The 18,376-nt window shown below is 46.7% G+C and overlaps 1 protein-coding gene across 11 annotated transcripts in view; it reads left to right on the top strand.

Annotated features, from left to right (window-relative positions):
• Agtpbp1 (ATP/GTP binding carboxypeptidase 1) overlaps positions 1 to 18,376 on the top strand; it is a 156,770-nt gene that overhangs the window by 106,446 nt on the left and 31,948 nt on the right. For 10 of the 11 annotated variants that reach the window (XM_040756106.1, XM_040756105.1, XM_040756104.1 and 7 more), the window contains 2 exons: positions 2,467 to 2,627; positions 10,835 to 11,551. In XM_040756106.1, the coding sequence (XP_040612040.1) occupies positions 2,467 to 2,627; positions 10,835 to 11,012 (339 nt within the window). In that variant the 3' untranslated portion in view covers positions 11,013 to 11,551. Of the gene's footprint in view, positions 1 to 2,466; positions 2,628 to 10,834; positions 11,552 to 18,376 lie in introns of those variants that run through there. The other variant, XR_005881012.1, reaches the window with a different exon arrangement.

Genomic DNA, 18,376 nt, shown 5'->3' with positions numbered 1-18,376 from the left:
GGGAGGCTCTGGAGCTGGAGTTGCAGGCAGTGTAAGCTGGGCCCTGTGAGGACTGGGAACTGAGCTCTGGTCCTCTGCAAGGGAAGCAAGCACTGGTAACCACAGTGCTCTCTCCTGCCACAGGTGTTTAGATATTTGATGCTTCCTTTCATGTATGCTCTCTTGGTTTTCAAGTATTTGTTAAATGCGCACGTCTTACTGAGCTGTATGTGTAACGTACAGTAGAGGGATAGGTGGCACACTACGGACAGTGAGTTTCTGGGTGAGTGTGAGGGAGATCTGTGTGGTTGTGTAAGGGTGCATGCCTGTATATATATGCATGGATGCCACAGAAGGTGCGGGATGTTTTCCCCTAAGACAGTGGTTCTCAGCCTTCCTAACGCTGTGACCCTTTAACACGGTTCCTCATGTCACGGTGACCCCCAGCCATAAGAGTATTCATTGCTCCTCCTCCACAACTGTCGCTTTGCTCCTGTCTCTGTGTTCTGGTCCTAGGCAAGCCCTGTGCAAGGGTCCTTTGACCCCAGGCCGGGAGTGCTGCTGTAGTCCTCTCCTCTCTGTTCTCCGGCACAGCCCCTCACTGACGTTCACCGAAGAGCCAGAGACTTGCCCTTGGCTGGCTAGCCAGGGAGCTCCTAGAGCCCACCTGTTCCCTCGTCTGTCCCAGGCACACACAGCTGGACATGGGATTTGAACACAGGGCTTTGTGCTTGAAGAGCAATCAGTTTTACCCTGTGAACCATGTTCCTGACCCTGCTTTTTGTTGCTTTTAATTTCTCTAAACTAAACCACTTGCTTAGGAATTGTTAAGAAATCTTAATTATTTAACTATTCACATCCATAGTTTTAAGGAAAGCACAATGGATCACACATTTTATTAGCAATTCATAAGGAGCTACAAAAATAAAACCCTGTTATAAAAATCCCCATCATTTTAGTAGATTCAATAGTAAGTATTTTTTATGAATTTAAAATAAATGCATTAGTAACTAGTTGGGAACACACAGTCTGAAATGGTGTCACAGTGCCTGTGTGGTGTGGTTGCCTCCAGTGCCCTCTGCCCCTGTGGCTGCGGCCATTCATGGACTCATGGAGCCTGCACTGCTATATTTAGATTTTTTAGTGTGACTTGTGTGTGACGTGTATGTGTTTGTGTGTGACACAGGAGGCCAGAGGACAATCTGTGGGAGTTAGGTTTCTTGTCTTACCAAGTGGATCTCAGTAGTTGGACTTAGGTGGTCAGGGTTGGTGGCAAATGCCTTTATTGAATGAGCCATCCCACTAGATCCGTTTGTTTTTTGTTTTTTGATGTATAAACATGTAACCCTTTAAAAAGCGAAATGAATACCAAATAAGTTCCCATTTCTCTTTTTATGTGATTTAGTTAATAGGATTCTTTTTGGTTTAAAACCGTCTGGGGAGGAATGTTTCTTCTGAACCCAGTTTTAAGATGTTCGCTGTGGAGAGGCAGCTTTCTGGGTAAAGCGGCTGCTGTGCTAGCCTGGCCAGCCTCCCACGTGCAATGGCTGCTCTAGGCTGGGGACTGGAGAGTCGGCTTGTGGCCCGTCCTTACGCAGGACCGCGTCTACCCACACCTACAGAGCTTGATGGCAGAAGGCCTTCAGTTGTTTTGTATCTGGAAAATAAATGACAATATAATTTTCAATCAATGTTTGTGGTTTATATGGTGACATTTAACGTTTGATAACTTTACATTTGGGAAGTAGGTAAAAAAGGTGACAGGAACCATGTGTGATTTTCTTTTTGATTGAGTAGAAAAAGTAAAGCAGGCACTGTCCCTTGACACGGAACATAGGAAGTGTTTTACTCCTTTTGTTGAATCCATTCTCATTTATTTAGGCCCTTCCATTATTTTTTACCGACTTAGACACTGTGCAAGTATCTATAAAGTAATGGTCGGAAGTGCATAGAGCGTTGGCTTTGATGCTAGTCTTCCACATTGACGGTCAGAGCCAGGCTCACAAGGAGTGTTAGGAAGGCTTTGTTGTACAGCTGCACACAGGAACAAGAGCAACGGCAGTCAGAAGATCCTCTGTTCATGTACTCCAGCCCCTCAGGTTGTTGGTGTGTGCAGTGATGGTCGGGGGGGTGGGGAGGTGTTTGATCGCAAAGTTCAGGGTTGACAGTTCCTCAGAAGCCAGGACTGAGTTGGAGTTTTTCATTGTCCTTTGGAGTCCCGTATTGTAGCACATCCCGTAATCCTAGCTTGACTCTGTCTTTACAACAGCACCAAAAGAACTGTAAGATACTGTGCTTTAGAACATTTTCCTTAATGATCTAGAATAATTTCATGTCACCAAGACCTTCACAGTGTAATGTCCTATTTCCACAGCAATGTTTCAGTTTTGTTAATATAGTTAAAAATTCTTTGGATATGACTTTAATGAGTTGCAGCCAAAGGAGAGCAGAGGTTCTGAGAGTCTGTGTGTTTTACTTTATTTCTAGGGTTTACAGATTGGCACTCGAGAATTGGAAGAGATGGGAGCAAAATTTTGTGTTGGTTTATTGCGTTTGAAAAGACTGACTTCTACGCTGGAATATAATCTGCCCTCCAACATGTTTGACTTTGAAAATGACTTAATTGAATCAAGCTGTAAAGTAACTAGGTAGGATGTTCCTTTTTTTCTTCCCTATGTGCTATCTGCTAGTAAGACCTCATGCGAATAGTCAGTAGGTGAGCATGACAATCTCCATAGTCAAGAACACATTTACAATCAATAGGGTTGGGATTACATGTCTAATACTTGTTTCTAACTGTAATGATTGATTCTTTTATTGTTAATGTTTGATTAGTATTGCAATGAAAAGGCCTTCTGCTTTGAATGTTGCTTTTATAACTGTAATACTTCACTTTTAACTAAAAAACAAGCCCTGGAGAAACATTGCATTTAGATAATATCTAAATTAAGAGGGCTTGGAGTCATGTACTGTATTTCAAAAGAGATTCATTTTATTGTTGTTACTGATTTTATTGGCTGTTCAGTAACCTGGTTATATGTTGGAAATAGCTGAATTTAGCATTTGTTTGACAATTTATTTCTGTCAAATGATTCTTAAAATATTTTCTTTTAAAATTCATTGTATATGACATTTGAACCATTTGTAAGTGTAGACAGTTCAGTGTTAAAATTCTTAGTCACAGTGTCAGACTGTAGCCTTCTGTTCTGTAGTGTGTGTGTATGGGTGAGAGTAGCCCCATCTTTAGAGCCCTGGTGACTTGGGGTGCTGGGTGTCAGTTTGTCATCGTGCTAGTTTGTCACTGCACTGCTACCGTGTGAGTCAGCACAGCAGTGTCACGAGTAGTGTGACAGGAACTGGGCTGCTGTGGATGTGGTAATTAATTAGACAGTGGTCACTGGCAGCCACAGTGGAGGCAAATGCATAGTTGACCATGATGTTCTTGGGCAGCTGGGATGGCTCAGTGGGCAAAGCATTTGCCATGCAATCCTGATGACCTGAGTTCCGTTCCCAGAACCAGGGAAGGCAGAAGCAGAGACCTGACTCCTCGACTCTCCACACACACACACCCACACGCAGTGCTAATAAAATGTGGAGGGTGGTCAGCCTTTCCTGAAGTCAGACCCTGAAACTACACTGTTACCATGGCCCATGCAAGGAGGATGCTCGCCCCAGTTAGTCAGAGGACCAGCTTTGGCTCTTAGGATCTACACAGATGTCAACATTACCCCTTTCCTCCAACAGACTCATTGTTTCAGAAGGAAGAATTATGTTTTGAAAAGTGTCTGTCAGAATAATTATACTGCTAAACACTACTATATCACATTTAACATTTTAATATTGTGTTTCAGTGTTTAACTGTTTTCTTTTGTAAGTGTTTTTGCTTACTTTTGTATCATGGGAGTTGGTACTCTATCGGATTCTCTTAAGAGGATGTAGCACAGGGAGGGACTGAACATACCTGATTCTCACCGCTGTGTCTACAGAGACATCCAGAGATCTGCAGTTAATATGGGGTGTTTGCTTTAACACTCTGCAGTTGAGATATGGGGTGTTTTCTCTTATAGTCTGCAGTTGCGATGGGTGATTTTGCAGTATATTTTCACCCTCTTTCTCTGCTGTTAAAAACTCAGCTGCTTCTTTCCCTGGTTATCTTTCTTCTGTCTGTGTTTCAGATTAGTTTTGCCCAAACTTCTGATTTTCCTTGACCTCTGTATGCTAACGCTTCTGTGGTTTGCAGGTCCTCAGTCTGAACCGTCTCCATCTCTTTCTGAACTTAAGCCATCCACATTAGGCAAGAGCACCGCGGGTGCTGAGTTCTTCCTGTGGCATCCTGGAATGCTGTGTAGCTTTGCTTCCCCTATTGCTCAGAACCTTCCCTCTGACCACCTGTTAAGATGGCTTGCTGAAGTTTCCCATTGCAAATGTAGTTTTTTCCTGTTAGTTCCTCTTTCTCATCAAACTTAATTTATTCATTTTTAGATGTATGTGTACGTTGGACTTGTAACTTAGAGTTTAGTTCACTTTAATGACAACTGCCATTAGTATGTGTGTCCCCTCCCCCCACAGCGCTTTCGTGTGCGTCCACGCGGCTCCTTGGCCCTTTGCACTTCTGGAGCAGCAGGGCCTCAGGCCCGTCTTTGCACACAGTTTTTCCTGAGGGTGGAATTAGCCACTGTGTCCAGGCTGATCTGATGGTTTGTGGGTTAAAGTAGCAATTATACCACTGTGTACTGCTGGTTTCATTTATTGTTTCTTTGCCGTTGCTGTTCCTAAGCTCTCTTCGGCAAAGCTCTTATCCAGGTAACGACATACCTGGGTACCCATATGTACATGTGTGAACACACAGACAATCCGAATACCCTCAGAAAGGCCTTGGAGTCTAACCCTACAGCATAGACTAAACCTTGTTCTGAAGTTTCTAGATCACTGCAGTAATGGTGAGAATCGGCTTTGCCATCCTTACTTCTGAGTCTGCTAATTTTGATCTTCCTTGCTCTGCCTTCATTTACTCTCTGAATCCCCTTGGGAAAGAGCTCCTGATGCCAGCCGGTGCCTGGTGGTGCTGCTGTCCCCTGGATAGTTATGTTCTGCTGATGAGCCGTAGTGTTAGGTGTCAGTGCCAGGTTCCAGTGGAAAGTGCTGCAGCTGCGTTGTGCTGATGTGGAAGACTCGAGGAGAGAGGGGGCTGCCTTCTTTTATTATTCTTACATCGGTACCCTAGAGGTTTGCATAATAGAAACTGCTATGTCTGCTTCCTCAAGGACAACACATGTAAGACCCTAGGACACGTTAACTGTGTGACTGTCCCATTTTTTACTACGTCATGTGTTTCATGTGTTGTTCACACTTTAAGCCACATTATTAGCCAGCCAATATTCATTAAGATATACTTTCTGTCTCTTCATTGGTCCCCACCCCAACGCTGCTGTTTCTTGTCTATTGAGAGAAGGGCTCTGTCTGTAGCCCAGGTTGGAATCAAACTTAGGAGTCCTTGTGCTTCAGCGTGAGCTCTGGGATCGCAGTGTGCACCAGCCCCCAGCTGGGCTCCTCTGCTTCTGCTCCAGCTTAGGGTCATGTAGTGTGCTCTTAAACTGGCGTGTGTGCCTGCATCTGTGTGTGTGTGTGTGTCTGTGTCTCTTTGTGTGTATGTGTATGTGTCAGTGTGTATCTCTGTGTGTGTCTGTATCTGTTAATATGTATGTCTGTGTGTGTGTGTGCGTCTCTCTCTGTGTGTATCTATTTATGTGTGTGTGTGTGATTGTATCTGTGTGTGTATCTATTTATGTGTGTGTGTCTCTGTGTATCTATGTGTGTGTGATTGTATCTGTGTGTGTATCTATTTATGTGTGTGTGTGTGTGATTGTATCTGTGTGTGTATCTGTCTGTCTGCTGGAAGTAGATGATTTCAGTTACTGCACTTTCTCATTTTGTTCATTTTGTTGGAAGCACAGTTATTTTAAAGTTCCCATGTGGTAAGTAACACACTAGAGCTGTTTCTATTAGTCTTTTCTCTGGTTGTGTTTCTTGGCATGTCTGTCAGTTTATATGACAGATGTCATGTAAGATCAGAGAATTCCTTTGTCCTCAAATGAGTTACAAGGAGTAGGGCTTGGTTCCCCAACCCAATGAGCTACTGAGCTGGCTTCAGGTAACGTTTAAAAAAGTGTGAAAGTTAGTTTACTCGTGGCTCACCCTTCCTGGCTTTCCCAGCAACCCTGCAGGGGCCACAATGGAAGGCCCAGGACCCCTCTTCTCTTGCGTCACAGAGCTGGCGAAGCATTGCTGTGCCGTGCCGTGTCGTGTGTGTGTCTGAGTTTACTCTCGTGTTGCTTAGCTCTGCACTGCCATTTAACAGTTTGTCACATGCCTCTAGGAAGAGTGTCGCATGATGGGGTCACCTCTCTGCAACTCCCTTTTTCAGGAAACGCGGCAGCTCTGAACTCCGGCTTTCCCCTGCAGTCCTTTGAAACTGCTGGCACTGACGACACCCTGCCCCCGGCAGCTGCCTTGTCTGCCCTGCTTCCCACGGGGCTTTGCCCGCACCCTCCCTTGCCGACCCTGCTCCGTATCCTTTCACTGCAGTGAGCCCTGAGTGTGGGCTCTGCTGTTCGCGCCTCTCCCTCTCATCCTGCTACTCCAGGGGCTTGGGGGCCCCAGTCCGTCTGCCCGTGCTGAGTTTCTGTCACGCTTGCTTGTCTCAGAGATGCTGGTGTTTTGCTGAGGACAAGTGGAGCTGGATCATATAGTACAGCTGTAGCTCAGAATGGCCCGGTGCCATCACGTGATGGTTCCCACAGAAGGTCTCCTCTAAGCTCCACGGTCTTCACTGCAGCTGCATCCTCTGAGTGTGCAAGTCCCAGATGGTGATGCTTGCAGTGTTGTGCTCTGTGCATGACGGGTGACCCGACCTCCGTCCCTCCTTCCTCTCTTTCTTTCTCTTTTTCCACATGCATGTCCTTTGGGTAGCTGTACTGTGCAGTAGCTCAGCTGACCTCCTCTGTAGTAAGTCACAGTGATCTCAGAGTGACACACGTATGTTTCCTGTGGAAAGGGGGGCGGTTGTAAGTATGTTAGGTAATATATATGAACGTTCTTCCTAAGTTGTGAAGTGCACAGAATATATACCAGAATTCAACAGATGAGAATGAATTGGTGTGATTGGCCTTGTGCCTTAAATCTTTCCCACTAAAGTAAAATGGGGGGGTGTGGTATGAACATTGGTGCTCTTGTGAGGCTCCTTGCTCTTTATTCAAGGTCTTAGGTGTAGGCTCAGTGGGAACTGAGATGGATTGTTGGGGATGTCAGGTGGAATTGTTATGTGCCAGGGCAGGTAGACAGATAAGAGCACAGTGGGCTCTAGTCCAGGCCCCGTCCCAGAGATGCTCAGAGAGAAGTTGGTCTCCGTGGTAGAAGTCTGGGTCTCCACTTAGGACTTGTGGAGGATGGAAGTGGTTTATAGCACGAGCCTGCTGCTGGGTCCTGATTGCCAGACAGGAAGTAGCAAATGGGGTGAGGAACAGGAGGTGTAGCCCCTGGTGAATATCCCCTTAAATGTAAACTCACTTGTCCAGATAAGAAGTCCTGGCACCTGGAAGCCTATTAGAGCAAGAGAAATTTGCCATGTGTCTGTAAGATGCCTCTTGGTATCTGAGAGCGGAGGGCTGCTGGAGGTAGGGTCCTGACATCACATCGCCACATTCATAAAGCAAACATTTACTCAAGTGTCTGAAAGTGCTGTCACAGGAGGTGTTTAGATGGGCCGGTCACAGCTCCTGAGCTCTGGCTTACATTTGAGAAAACAGGCATGGAAATGGTGGCTTCGGCTGCGTGTGGTGGTCACATGGGACGTCTGTGTGAGTGCAAAGGAAGTGTGGAGAGAGGGCGCTCATCCCAAGGGCTAGGGAGAAGTGAGGATGGGGTCAGGCTGTGCTTTTGACAGAAACATGAGCCATTAGGAGAAGGAAGTGCAAGTACACCTTGTGCAGAGAAAAGGTGGCCAAGGCTTGTCAAAGAATGTGCAGGGCTTGGCGTAGTCTGGGATTTAAGGCTAACTTTGTCCTGGAGAATTTGAGTTGTGTGACTTCCCGAATGAATGAATTTGAAAGTAAGAAGAGGAAAGCAGTGCGTTTTCAACACACAGGGCGTGCGTTACAGGTGAGGCAGCCAGGGGATGTCTCTAGCAACTCCAGAATGCACATTAGACATGGGTGCGCTCATCTGGAGGACATGACAGCTGTGAGAGCTGAGGACCAGGAGATCTTTATCAGCATTTATTTGGGGTACAAGCATGCTCTGTACTGAGCATCAGGGAGGAGAGAGAGCAAACTGGAATGGAAGAGTCAGAGTCCTCTCCACAGTTGGATGCAGCAGAGGCAGCTTGTGCACATGCAATATGAATGTTCTGTGAGGCCTGGGCATGCGCAGTATGGAGAATTGCACGCCTTGCTGCCTCCGTTTCCTCAAGGCTGATTCATAGACATGGCCGCTTTCTCGTCTCCACGTGCCGCCCCTGGCAGGCTCCCTTTCACAGTCAGTCTTGCTGGTGTTGCAGTGCTAGTGCTGGTGGTCTGTCCCAGTGTGAGCCCGGGAGCAGAGTGTCCTCAGGATCTGTGGAGACGAGAGTCTGAATGTCCATGGTGAGCTACAGGTGTGACTAATAGGCGTGGCCTTCTTTCCTGCTCTTTCCATTCTCCTCACCAGAACAGGCGGCAGCACCAACACAGTTCTTGGTGAGCGAACCAGGCTTGGCATGTTCACGGCAAACTGACGAGTGGACCAAGCTTGCCAGGAGGGAGGCAGCTTCTGGCGCAGCCCTGCCCACTCGTGCTGTGCTTCCCTGGAGCTCGCCCTCATGGTCTGAGGCTCCCAAGCCCCTGCTGTCCTTACTCCGCCACTTCTCTCCACTTCTCTCGTGTCTTGTCATTGGCGTACAGCGCTAAGGAGATTGGCCTCCTGACTCTTTCTGACTCCCAGTTAAGGAGCTTTGAAACCCAGCTTTACACACACACCCAGTCCTTATTCTAACCCTGGCTTCAGCCTGTGCTCTCAGTGACCAGTGGGTTACATCTGCTGGCTCCAGGGCTCCTCAGCACTGCCCCTTGTGTGGGGTCTGCCGCCTTGCGCCCTTTGGGAAGCACTAACGCTGCCCCTGGGCCTCACCTTCCTGGAGCTGTCCTGTGTTCTTCCCTTGGGCAGCCTGTCTTCTAGAACTGCGGTGGTCCTCTCTGTCTGTCTGTCTGTCTGTCTGTCTGTCTGTCTGTCTGTCTGTAGCAGGAGCTAAACAAGTGTATGCCAGGAGGTTACCTCTCCCCTCCCCTCTCCTCCCCTCCCCTCCCCTCCCCTCTCCTCCCCTCCTCTCCCCTCCCCTCCCCTCCTCCTCTCTTGGCTAGTGTTTCAGCCTCTTAAGATGCACCTGGAACTTTAGGAGTATCTGAAACACTGAGGACGAGGGGACATGGATTATTACATTTCAAAAGCAAGAAAAATAGTAACAGTCATTTCAAAAACAATCTTTTTTTAAAGTCTTTCTGCCCATAAAGACCTAGCTATGAAACTTTTAACTATGCATTTAAATTTCATAGTCAAAATTGGGAATTGTCCCTGTAAATGTTGGGTTTGTTAAGTTTCCTTCATTTTCCAAGCCAATCAGCATCTTTATGTGGACTGCAGTATGAGGTGTAAGCTCTGAGCTTCTTTTTTGTTTGTCTGTGTAGGGCCTGGCTGTCCTGGAACTCACTCTGTAGGCCATGCTGGCCTTGAACTCAGAGATCTGCATGCCTCTGCCTCCCAAGTAACAGTGTGTGCCACCACTACCAGGCAAGAAAGATCTGAGCTTCTAAGAGAAAATCCATTGTGTGTTGGAGTAAGATGGCTTGTAATCGTCCCTGTCCCCCGCCCCCAGACTTTCTTTTGTGAGGGTACAGCTCTCTGGAGAAAGAAGGTTCAGAAAGGATTTACTTTCTCCTCTCAGAACCTGGGATTTCACGCTTAGCTGGTGGGTTCTCTCGTCTCCAGGGTCCATTGACCCTTATTTGAACAGATGAGTTTTGTCTAATTCTATTGCTTTTAGTTGCTTCACCTATCAGAAATCTTTTTTTTTTTTTTTTGGAAGTAGCATGTAAGCAAACATACACATGAAATTGGGGTTGATTTGGCCACAGCTTGAGGGCATGTGGACTGTCCCTGCAGTGTCTCCTTGGTGTGAGTGTGTAAACTCCCACCAATGGGAAGCAGTAATGGAAGAGGCGGTTTCATCCTTCACACACCACACAAAGAAATGCACACGGCCGCTTGGTACCTTAAACAAACGTCTCATTCTCTATCCCATTGGGAAATAGTCTGGGTGTCGACTAGTCACGTATTTCCTCTTCATTGTGGGTCTGTGGACATGGTGGGGACGTGGCTGTGACCGTTTCACGGCAGTGACTGTAGATTTCATTGGTTTTAACTCAGTCCTCCAGGGGGTAGTTAGGTGCCACAGTTTTGCACACAGCCTGTTGGAATTGCCTGTTGCCTGATTTGCAGGAATTAAAGTAGACCTTTAAAATAAATCTTCAAAGTGTGTGTGTTGATGAAATCCTTGGAGTAACCATTGAGAGAATCCACTTCTCTTCTGCCTAATGATATGCTGTGTGCGGACATTTGCAGTATCATCAAAGACTACCGTTTCATCCCATACTGCTGAAACTGGTGGTTTCCAACTATTACAGACCTCTCACCTTGTTCATGCGGATAATCCCAGGTTAATACGAGCTGCTTGTATTGTTTCTGAGGTCAAGGTTGATGCATGTGAAGTGCTGTGTCCGCGCCTGGGGTCTCACAAACCCTTGTGTGTTCTGTGCTTTGGCTACAGCCCTACCACTTATGTTTTGGATGAAGATGAACCTCGATTCCTTGAAGAAGTTGATTACAGTGCAGAAAGCAATGACGAGTTAGAGGTTGAATTAGTGGAAAACACAGGCGATTACGAGCCCTCTGCCCAAGAAGAAGCCCTTTCTGACTCCGAGGTATCAAGAGCACACATGCCTTGAACTTTTCTGCCACCTCTATTAATCGCCAAGAAGAGATGAAATGTCTTGGTTTTTATTACACAGGAAATTTGAGATGGAAAACCTTTTAGACAACTGACTCAAAGAAGACAAAAATGAACTTGGGCCTGTTTGGTTTCAAGACAATAAATATATTATGAATTCATGATATAATTGGCATTTGTTTTATTTTAGATATTCAATGTACTTTATATAGCATTGAATTATCAAATGATAGATTAACTTAAAAACAAAAGAACCCAAGTATCATTGCATGAATTTTTATCTCCTGTGGCACCTGCATCAAGTAGATAAATTGGAAGTGTGTCCAAATACAAGACCTGAATTATAGTGTTGAAAACTAATATACCTGTACATGAATTTCTCTAGACATGCTTGTGTAGAGGTGGGTAGTTACTGAAGATAAGACTGCTCTTCAAAATCACGTGAACTGTGGATTGTGGCTAAAATAATCCGGAATTTGCCTTGAAACCATCCCATTCTACACTTACCAAGTTAAATAAAAAACTGTGTCAAATGTTGCTTTCATTTTGTCATCTTTTTAGCCAGCTCAGGTGTTTTGCATGAAGAATTTATAAAAAACCCTGTGTCTGAACTGTGCGGGCTGGGGACTGAGGAGGGTGTGGGCACCTGTGCCTCCCATCGAGCTGCGGCCTTCCTAGTTGTGTAAACGGATGTACTTCAAGACCCTCCCTGCGGCCAAAGGACGCAAGCTGCCATCCAGTGCATGAGCTGAACTGTGTGCCTGGGCCTGTGAGCTGGTGTACTGAGAGCATGCCAACGCTAGCAGGAGCCCTAGGTGACCCTAGTCAATTCAAACTGATTGTTGCAGTGGCATTTTGCTGAGGGCTGGCCATCCCGTGGCAAGGGTAATTGTCACCACCAAAACCAAACCAAACCACACATAACTCAGTGATTAGATACTTGTCTAAGATGTAAATTTTGCTCTTAGAAGCAGAACTTGCAAAGACTGCACACTAGCCAACTACTCCAAGGTTCGGGTGCTTAGGTGCTGCTGTGTGTCTCCTTGGCTATTTGTAAGTTAGAGCCATTTCTAAACCTTCTAAAATGGAAAATAAATAATTAAAAATTCTTTGTATTTATGCATTTTCCCAAATTAAAAATCATCTTTATAAAGGTAATATAGGTTCTCCTTGGTATCTTGGGAGCCACGTTAGGAAATGTAGTATGGATCCTGTAAAAAGAGGTTGGCCAGGCTGGTGTTACACTCGGGCACTTTAGGAAGTAGAGACAGGAGGCTCCAGAGTCAAGTCTATCCTGGGCTACAAGGGCCCAGTCTCAAAATAAAGAAAAAGGGGTTTTGTTTTTGTTTTATATTGTCTGCTTCTCGCTTGTCTCAGAAAATAAAATGGGTCAACTGTGACACTGAGCCTTCCTGCTCTCAGGACATCAGGCTCTGGAAAGAGTATGGTGATGGTCTTAACCAGGGTTTGCTGTTGCTGGGAGGAGACACCATGACCACAGACGCTCTGTAAGGAAAACATGTGTATGAGGGGCAGCTTACCGTTCAGTCCATCCCGGCAGGGAGCATGGCGGCGTGCAGGCAGGAACAGCCACACGTACTACACCTTGCAAGCGGCAGGAAGTTGGCTGACAGTCATGCCAAGGAAAGCGTGAGGGAAAAAACCTCACAGCCCGCACCTGCAGTGACACACTTCCTCCAACAAGGCCACACCTCCTAGTAGTGCCACTCCCTCCGGGGGCCGTTTTCTTTCAAACCACCACACCCCACTCCCTGGCTTCCAAAGGCTTTAGCCATATCGTAATACAAAGATGCTTCAGTCCAACTTCAAAAGTCCGCAGAGTCTATAACAGTTGTTCCACAGTCTCTTCTGGGGTGCATGGCAATCTCTTAACTGTAATCACCTATTAAAAATCAAAATCAAAACAGGAGGTCACATACTTCCAACATGAATGGCACAAGATATACATTACCATTCCAAAATGCAGCGGAGGGAGCGCAATGAGGAAATCCTGGATCAAAGCAGGACCAAAACCCAGCTGGGCCAACTCCAAACGCTGCATCTCCACGCCGGATGCCAATACGCTCTCCACATCCGCCACTCCATCCAGCTTTGCTGACGGCAGCACACTCCTCTCTCTTGGGCTGGTTCCAGTCCCTGCTAGCAACTATCCTCAGCAGGTAGCTCATGACTCTGGCATCTCTAACATCCTGGGTAGTTACAAATTTCCAACTGTCCAATATCTAGATTCACTCACAATCTTCCAAAATTTCCAACTGTCCAATATCTAAGATCCGTTCATGGTCTTCTCGACTCCTCCAAAGGACTTTGGGTGGCGTCTCCGGCTCCGCCCTCTGCAGCACACACAGCTGTCTTCTAGGCTCCCCTGGCTCCACTCCACTGCCGCTGCTGTTCTTGGTGGTCGTCCCCTGGTCCTGGCGTCTCCAGACTGCTGGGGTCGTCTGGGGCAACTGGGCTGCAGTACACCCAAAGACCCCCCTAGACTCTCCTCATGGGGCCAGGCCTCAGCGTCTCTGCGTGACTCCTTCAGTCCTGGGCCTTCAACTGCCACTGAGGCTGCACCTTCACCAGTAGCCTCTCCTGACCCCTCACAGTGCCAAGCCTCAGCTGCTCTCCATGACTCCTTCATACCTTCAAAGCCAGGACCACATGGGTGACTCTTATACATCACCAAGTCTGGCTGCCAGCATGAGGTACAACTCTGGTCACCTCTGGAACACAGCCCTGTGATCTCAGGAAACACTTCCCAGAAAATTTCACCTCAGTGATGCTGATCTCTTCTTAATCACTGCTAATTTCTTAACTCCAGCTAGCATCAGTTGCCCCAGTGACATAATAACATTCTTGTTAATCACAGTTGATTCTTCAGCCCTAGCTAACCAGAACCACAGAATCTTAACCCCCTCTGTCTACTGCTTGCTGGGGCTGGGACATGGCATCTTCACCAGCTTTCTGTCTTTCACTGCCTAAACTTGGCTGTCCTGAAACTTGCTCTGCAGACCAAGCTAGCCTTGAACTCACAGAGATATGCCTGCCTGTGCCTCTGCATTGGAGTGCTGAGATTAGAGGCGCATGCCACCATTACTTGAGGCCACCATTTCCTTTATTCCAATTCTTAATTCATTTACCTTGAACAGAGGATTTAGCTCCATTCCACTTTCTGCTGCCCCTTTTCTCCTCAAGTATTTTTCCTTGCTAAACCTGTTTCTTTTATTATAAATCTTCATTAGAGTCACCGCTAATATCCACACGACAGAGTCTATACTATGCTCTTTTCTTCTGCAACAGAATTAATTCAAAACTCTTCACTTCAACCTCAGGCAGACTCTTTAGACAAGTGCAAAAGGCAGCCCCTTCCTTCACCAAAATATCACAAGAATGATTTCTAGGCAACATTTCTAGGCTCTAAAACCTCTTGAGCCAGCTCCCAACATTTCAAATCATCGTCAGCACCATTGTCTTCTGTGTGTCTGCTAGTGTGCCCCGTTAGGCAGTGCTGAAAGTATTCCACCGATTCACTAACCCAAAGTACCAAAGTCCGTATTACTCCAAACAAAAGCATGGTCAGGCCTATCACAGCAACACCCCGGTCCCTGGTACCAACCTGTGTCTTAAGTTAGGGTTACTATTGCTGTGAGGAGACTCCATGACCAAGACAACTCTTATAAAGAAAACATTTAATTGAGGGGGCTCACTTACAGTTCAGAGGTTCAGTCCATCATGGCGGAGAGCATGGCGGCGTGCAGGCAGGCACGGTACTGGAGAAATAGCTGAGTGTCCTACACCTTGCAGATAACAGGACGTCAACTGACAGTCACACCACAGAAAGCTTGAGAAAAAGAAACCTCAGAGCGCCCCCTCCCACCCAACAGTGACACACTTCCTCCAATAAGACCACACCTGCTCCAAGGCCACGCCTCCTAATAGTGCCACTCCTTTTGGGGGCCATTTTCTTTCACACCACCACAATGATTTAATAAGGTACTATTCAGTCGCTTATTTATCATTGTTAATAACTTTATTGCATGTTTTGCTATAATAGTACTTTCAGAGAATATATTCATACTGTTCCCACATAGTAATGTTTCTGGTGTTTGTCAAATTAGAAACTAAAAACTGAGACAAGATGTATTAAAAGCAAGTGTAGTTATACTAATTTATTGTTTTATATTATAAAGTCTCACCATGAACACTTACTGCATGTAGATTAAACATATCTCTTACCATTTTATACTCCTGAGCGACCCTAAGTAGTTGCCAACTGGGAAAGAAAGGTTTTATGGTTAAAAACTACTATTATCATAAAGTTTTGAAAAATAAAAAATAATTCCATATCCTAACTTTCCTAATTGAAGGTATCATATTGAGTCAGTTGTTATTCTCTAAGATTGCCCTAATTTTTACCCATGGGCCTTGATTTCTTCAGTAGATCCAAAAATGTTTGAGATGCTTGTTGTACACAGTACCCCAGTTGTAGGGGTGAGGCCTGGCATGGACAGTGGACTCAAGAGTTTCTGCACACAGTGCCCTGGCTGCAGGGGTGAGGCCTGGTGTGGACAGTAGACCCAGGATTTGTACACAGTACCCCAGTTGCAGGGGTGAGGCCTGGTGTGGATAGTAGACCCAGGACTTGTACATAGTGCCCCAGTTGCAGGGTGAGGCCTGGTGTGGACAGTAGACCCAGGATTTGTACATAGTACCCCAGTTTCAGGGGGTGAGGCCTGGTGTGGACAGTAGACCCAAGACTTGTTGTACACAGTGCCCCAGTTGCAGGGGTGAGGCCTGGCGTGGACGGTGGACCCAGTAATTCACCTGCATCTGGAGTTTTGAACTTGCTAAGTATAGTTTAGTCTAATCCAGTCATTCTCGGTGTCAGTATTCATCATAAACACCTGGAGGGCTCCACACGCATTGCTGAGCGTGTGGTCCGTGTGGAACAGAGAGCTAGTTTCCTGTGGATGCACAGGTGATGGTGCCCACAGCCACGGGTGTGCTGTGTTCCTGGTGGCGTGACTCCTGGCAGAGTGGACACTTGTAGTCCCTCACCCTGCCCTTGCCAGCCACTGCGCCCTTGACCAGTCACCGACAGGACTTGAGTGGTTTTACTTATTTTTAGTTAAAAGGTTGCTCAATTCAGTCTCCAAATCGGAGTGACCCCGGGATGGCCGCGTTTCCTTCACCTCACAGGCTAGTAAGTTGTGTGGCTTTTTCCACCTCAGTGACGTACTTTCAAACTGCATAAAGGTCCTTGGCTTTGCAAGTGTGGAGAAACTCAAAGGGAAAGATGCTGTCATTGGAAATCTTTATAGGAAAGCTTGATGCTCATGGCCGCATGCATCCCAGGGTAACTAGAGCACATAGACCATGGTGTTGTCTCAACATGGAAGGGTTAGACACCTGCATTAGGGCTTGGCAGGTAAAAGTGGTCTGTATCTTAGGAGGCAGCTTGATTTGTTTGCTGTGGGTTGTGTGAAGCAGTCAGTGAGGAATTTTAGACTCTGATGCTGGGCACTAAAGTCATTGTCTGTTCTACTTACAATTCCATAGACTTTTTGCCTTGTCTTTGGTGAGCTTTTTTTTTTTTTAATTATTTTTGATTCCTTCGGAATGGTTGACAGCTTGTGGTTTATTTCTCCTGTGAAATGCAGAACAAATGAAATAATGATTAAATTGTATTTTTTATATAGATAAATTTCAAAATTTGAAATCCTTTTAAAATGGTTATCATTATTAAACTGTATTTTGCGGTCCTGGAATTGAACCTACAGCCTTGTGCATAGTAGGCGGGCACTCTCTACCACTGATCTATGTCCCAGCAAGGATTGCCGCCCATGTTCCGTGTGTGAAGGAATGTCTAGGGCTTGCTTCCTTTTCCAGTCTTTACTTCTCTCCTAAAAAGCCCAGCAAAACGAAAATGTATCCCAGATGAAACTCCTGCCAGCCATGTGCTGAACCTAAACCTTTTACAGGGTAGAGCAGACATGCAGTTGCCCCGCCTCCCTGAGCTTAGACGGGCATTCCAGTCCTGCGTGTTCAGGTGTTACGTGCTTGTCTGTCGCCTGCCGTAGTGGAGCACGTGACCTGAGCGGCACCAGGTGGCACATTCCCCGAGCCCGTCACAGGGGCTGGGTGGTCTGTGGCCTAAACCAGTCTAAGCAGAAGGAACATCAGAACTTCCTTGGAGGACAGAGTCAGTGCCAGCTACCATGACGGGAAAGCCTGAGAAAGAAGGAAGCTGGTGTCTTCCCGCTCGCCTGCGTATGGAGATGTCTGTGAAACTCGGTCCCAGCAGTCCTGCAGACCTCGTTGCTGGTGCTACTGAAGCAGAGTGTTTGGTTTCTAGGAAAGAGTGTGTACTGCACGGCTCTGTGTGACCCAAAAAGCCAGCGTTTCAGGGTCCCTTCCAGAGGAAGGGGTACACCCGGAGCACGCGTCCCAAGAGTCAAGCTTCTAGCCAATGCAGCACTGGGGGCAGGCAGGCCTGCAGGGTCTGCCACACCGCAGATGGATCAGCGAACTAACCGTTTGCCGTCCAGCATTGAGCAGTCGCTGAGCCTGAAGGAGCTACATTTGAAGGAGCTACTGCTTTTCCAGACTTTGGGATGTTTCCTCCAGTGATGCTTATATTAGTGACAGGCATGCGTGTTGTTGGCCCTGGGCCTGACGATTCAGCTGGTCACCAAGCCTGACATCTGCATTTGATCCCTGGAACCTACATGGCCAGATTGTCTTCTGACCTCCACACATACACACATGCACACACGCGCACACACGCGCGCGCACACACACATGAGCACACACACACACACAAAACGTTTTGAAAATTAGATACTAATATTGAAATCAAGCATCTCTTTAACTGGTGAATTATGGTAAGCTGGGTCCAGGGAGGTAGGAGAATCAAAGATATCTTAATTGAGTTACTTTAGTTAGGCAAAGACAGACTAGGAGTTGACATTCTCCAGCCTGGGCAAATATCACAGGATGAAGCGTTTCTGTTACTCATTGGCCCAATCCAAAGCTACCTCGGTCTGCTCCCCTGTGAGAATGTACATGTCTACCTCTGTCGTCCACGCGGGATTCGCAGATGAACATCTGAACAGCCCTTTAGGGGGCACGTCTTTGATAGTTAGCTCGGTGCGGTAACATGAAGTCACAACTCAGCAGGCGGCATTTTCAGTTTTCTCTCTGAGTGTGTGCGCCAGTCACAGTGCACATACTGGGGTCAGGACATCTTACCCGGGCAGGCTCTCTCGGTGTGTGGGTCCTGGGGTCGTAAGGGGTGGCGACAAGCTGGTTTTCCTTCCGAGCCATCCCAGTGGCCCAGCCTTCCTGTTTTGC

The sequence above is a fragment of the Mesocricetus auratus genome, unplaced genomic scaffold (genome assembly GCF_017639785.1).
Source record: "Mesocricetus auratus isolate SY011 unplaced genomic scaffold, BCM_Maur_2.0 Super-Scaffold_100013, whole genome shotgun sequence".
Lineage (NCBI taxonomy): Eukaryota > Metazoa > Chordata > Mammalia > Rodentia > Cricetidae > Mesocricetus > Mesocricetus auratus.
This window is presented reverse-complemented; position numbering and strand designations above follow the sequence as displayed.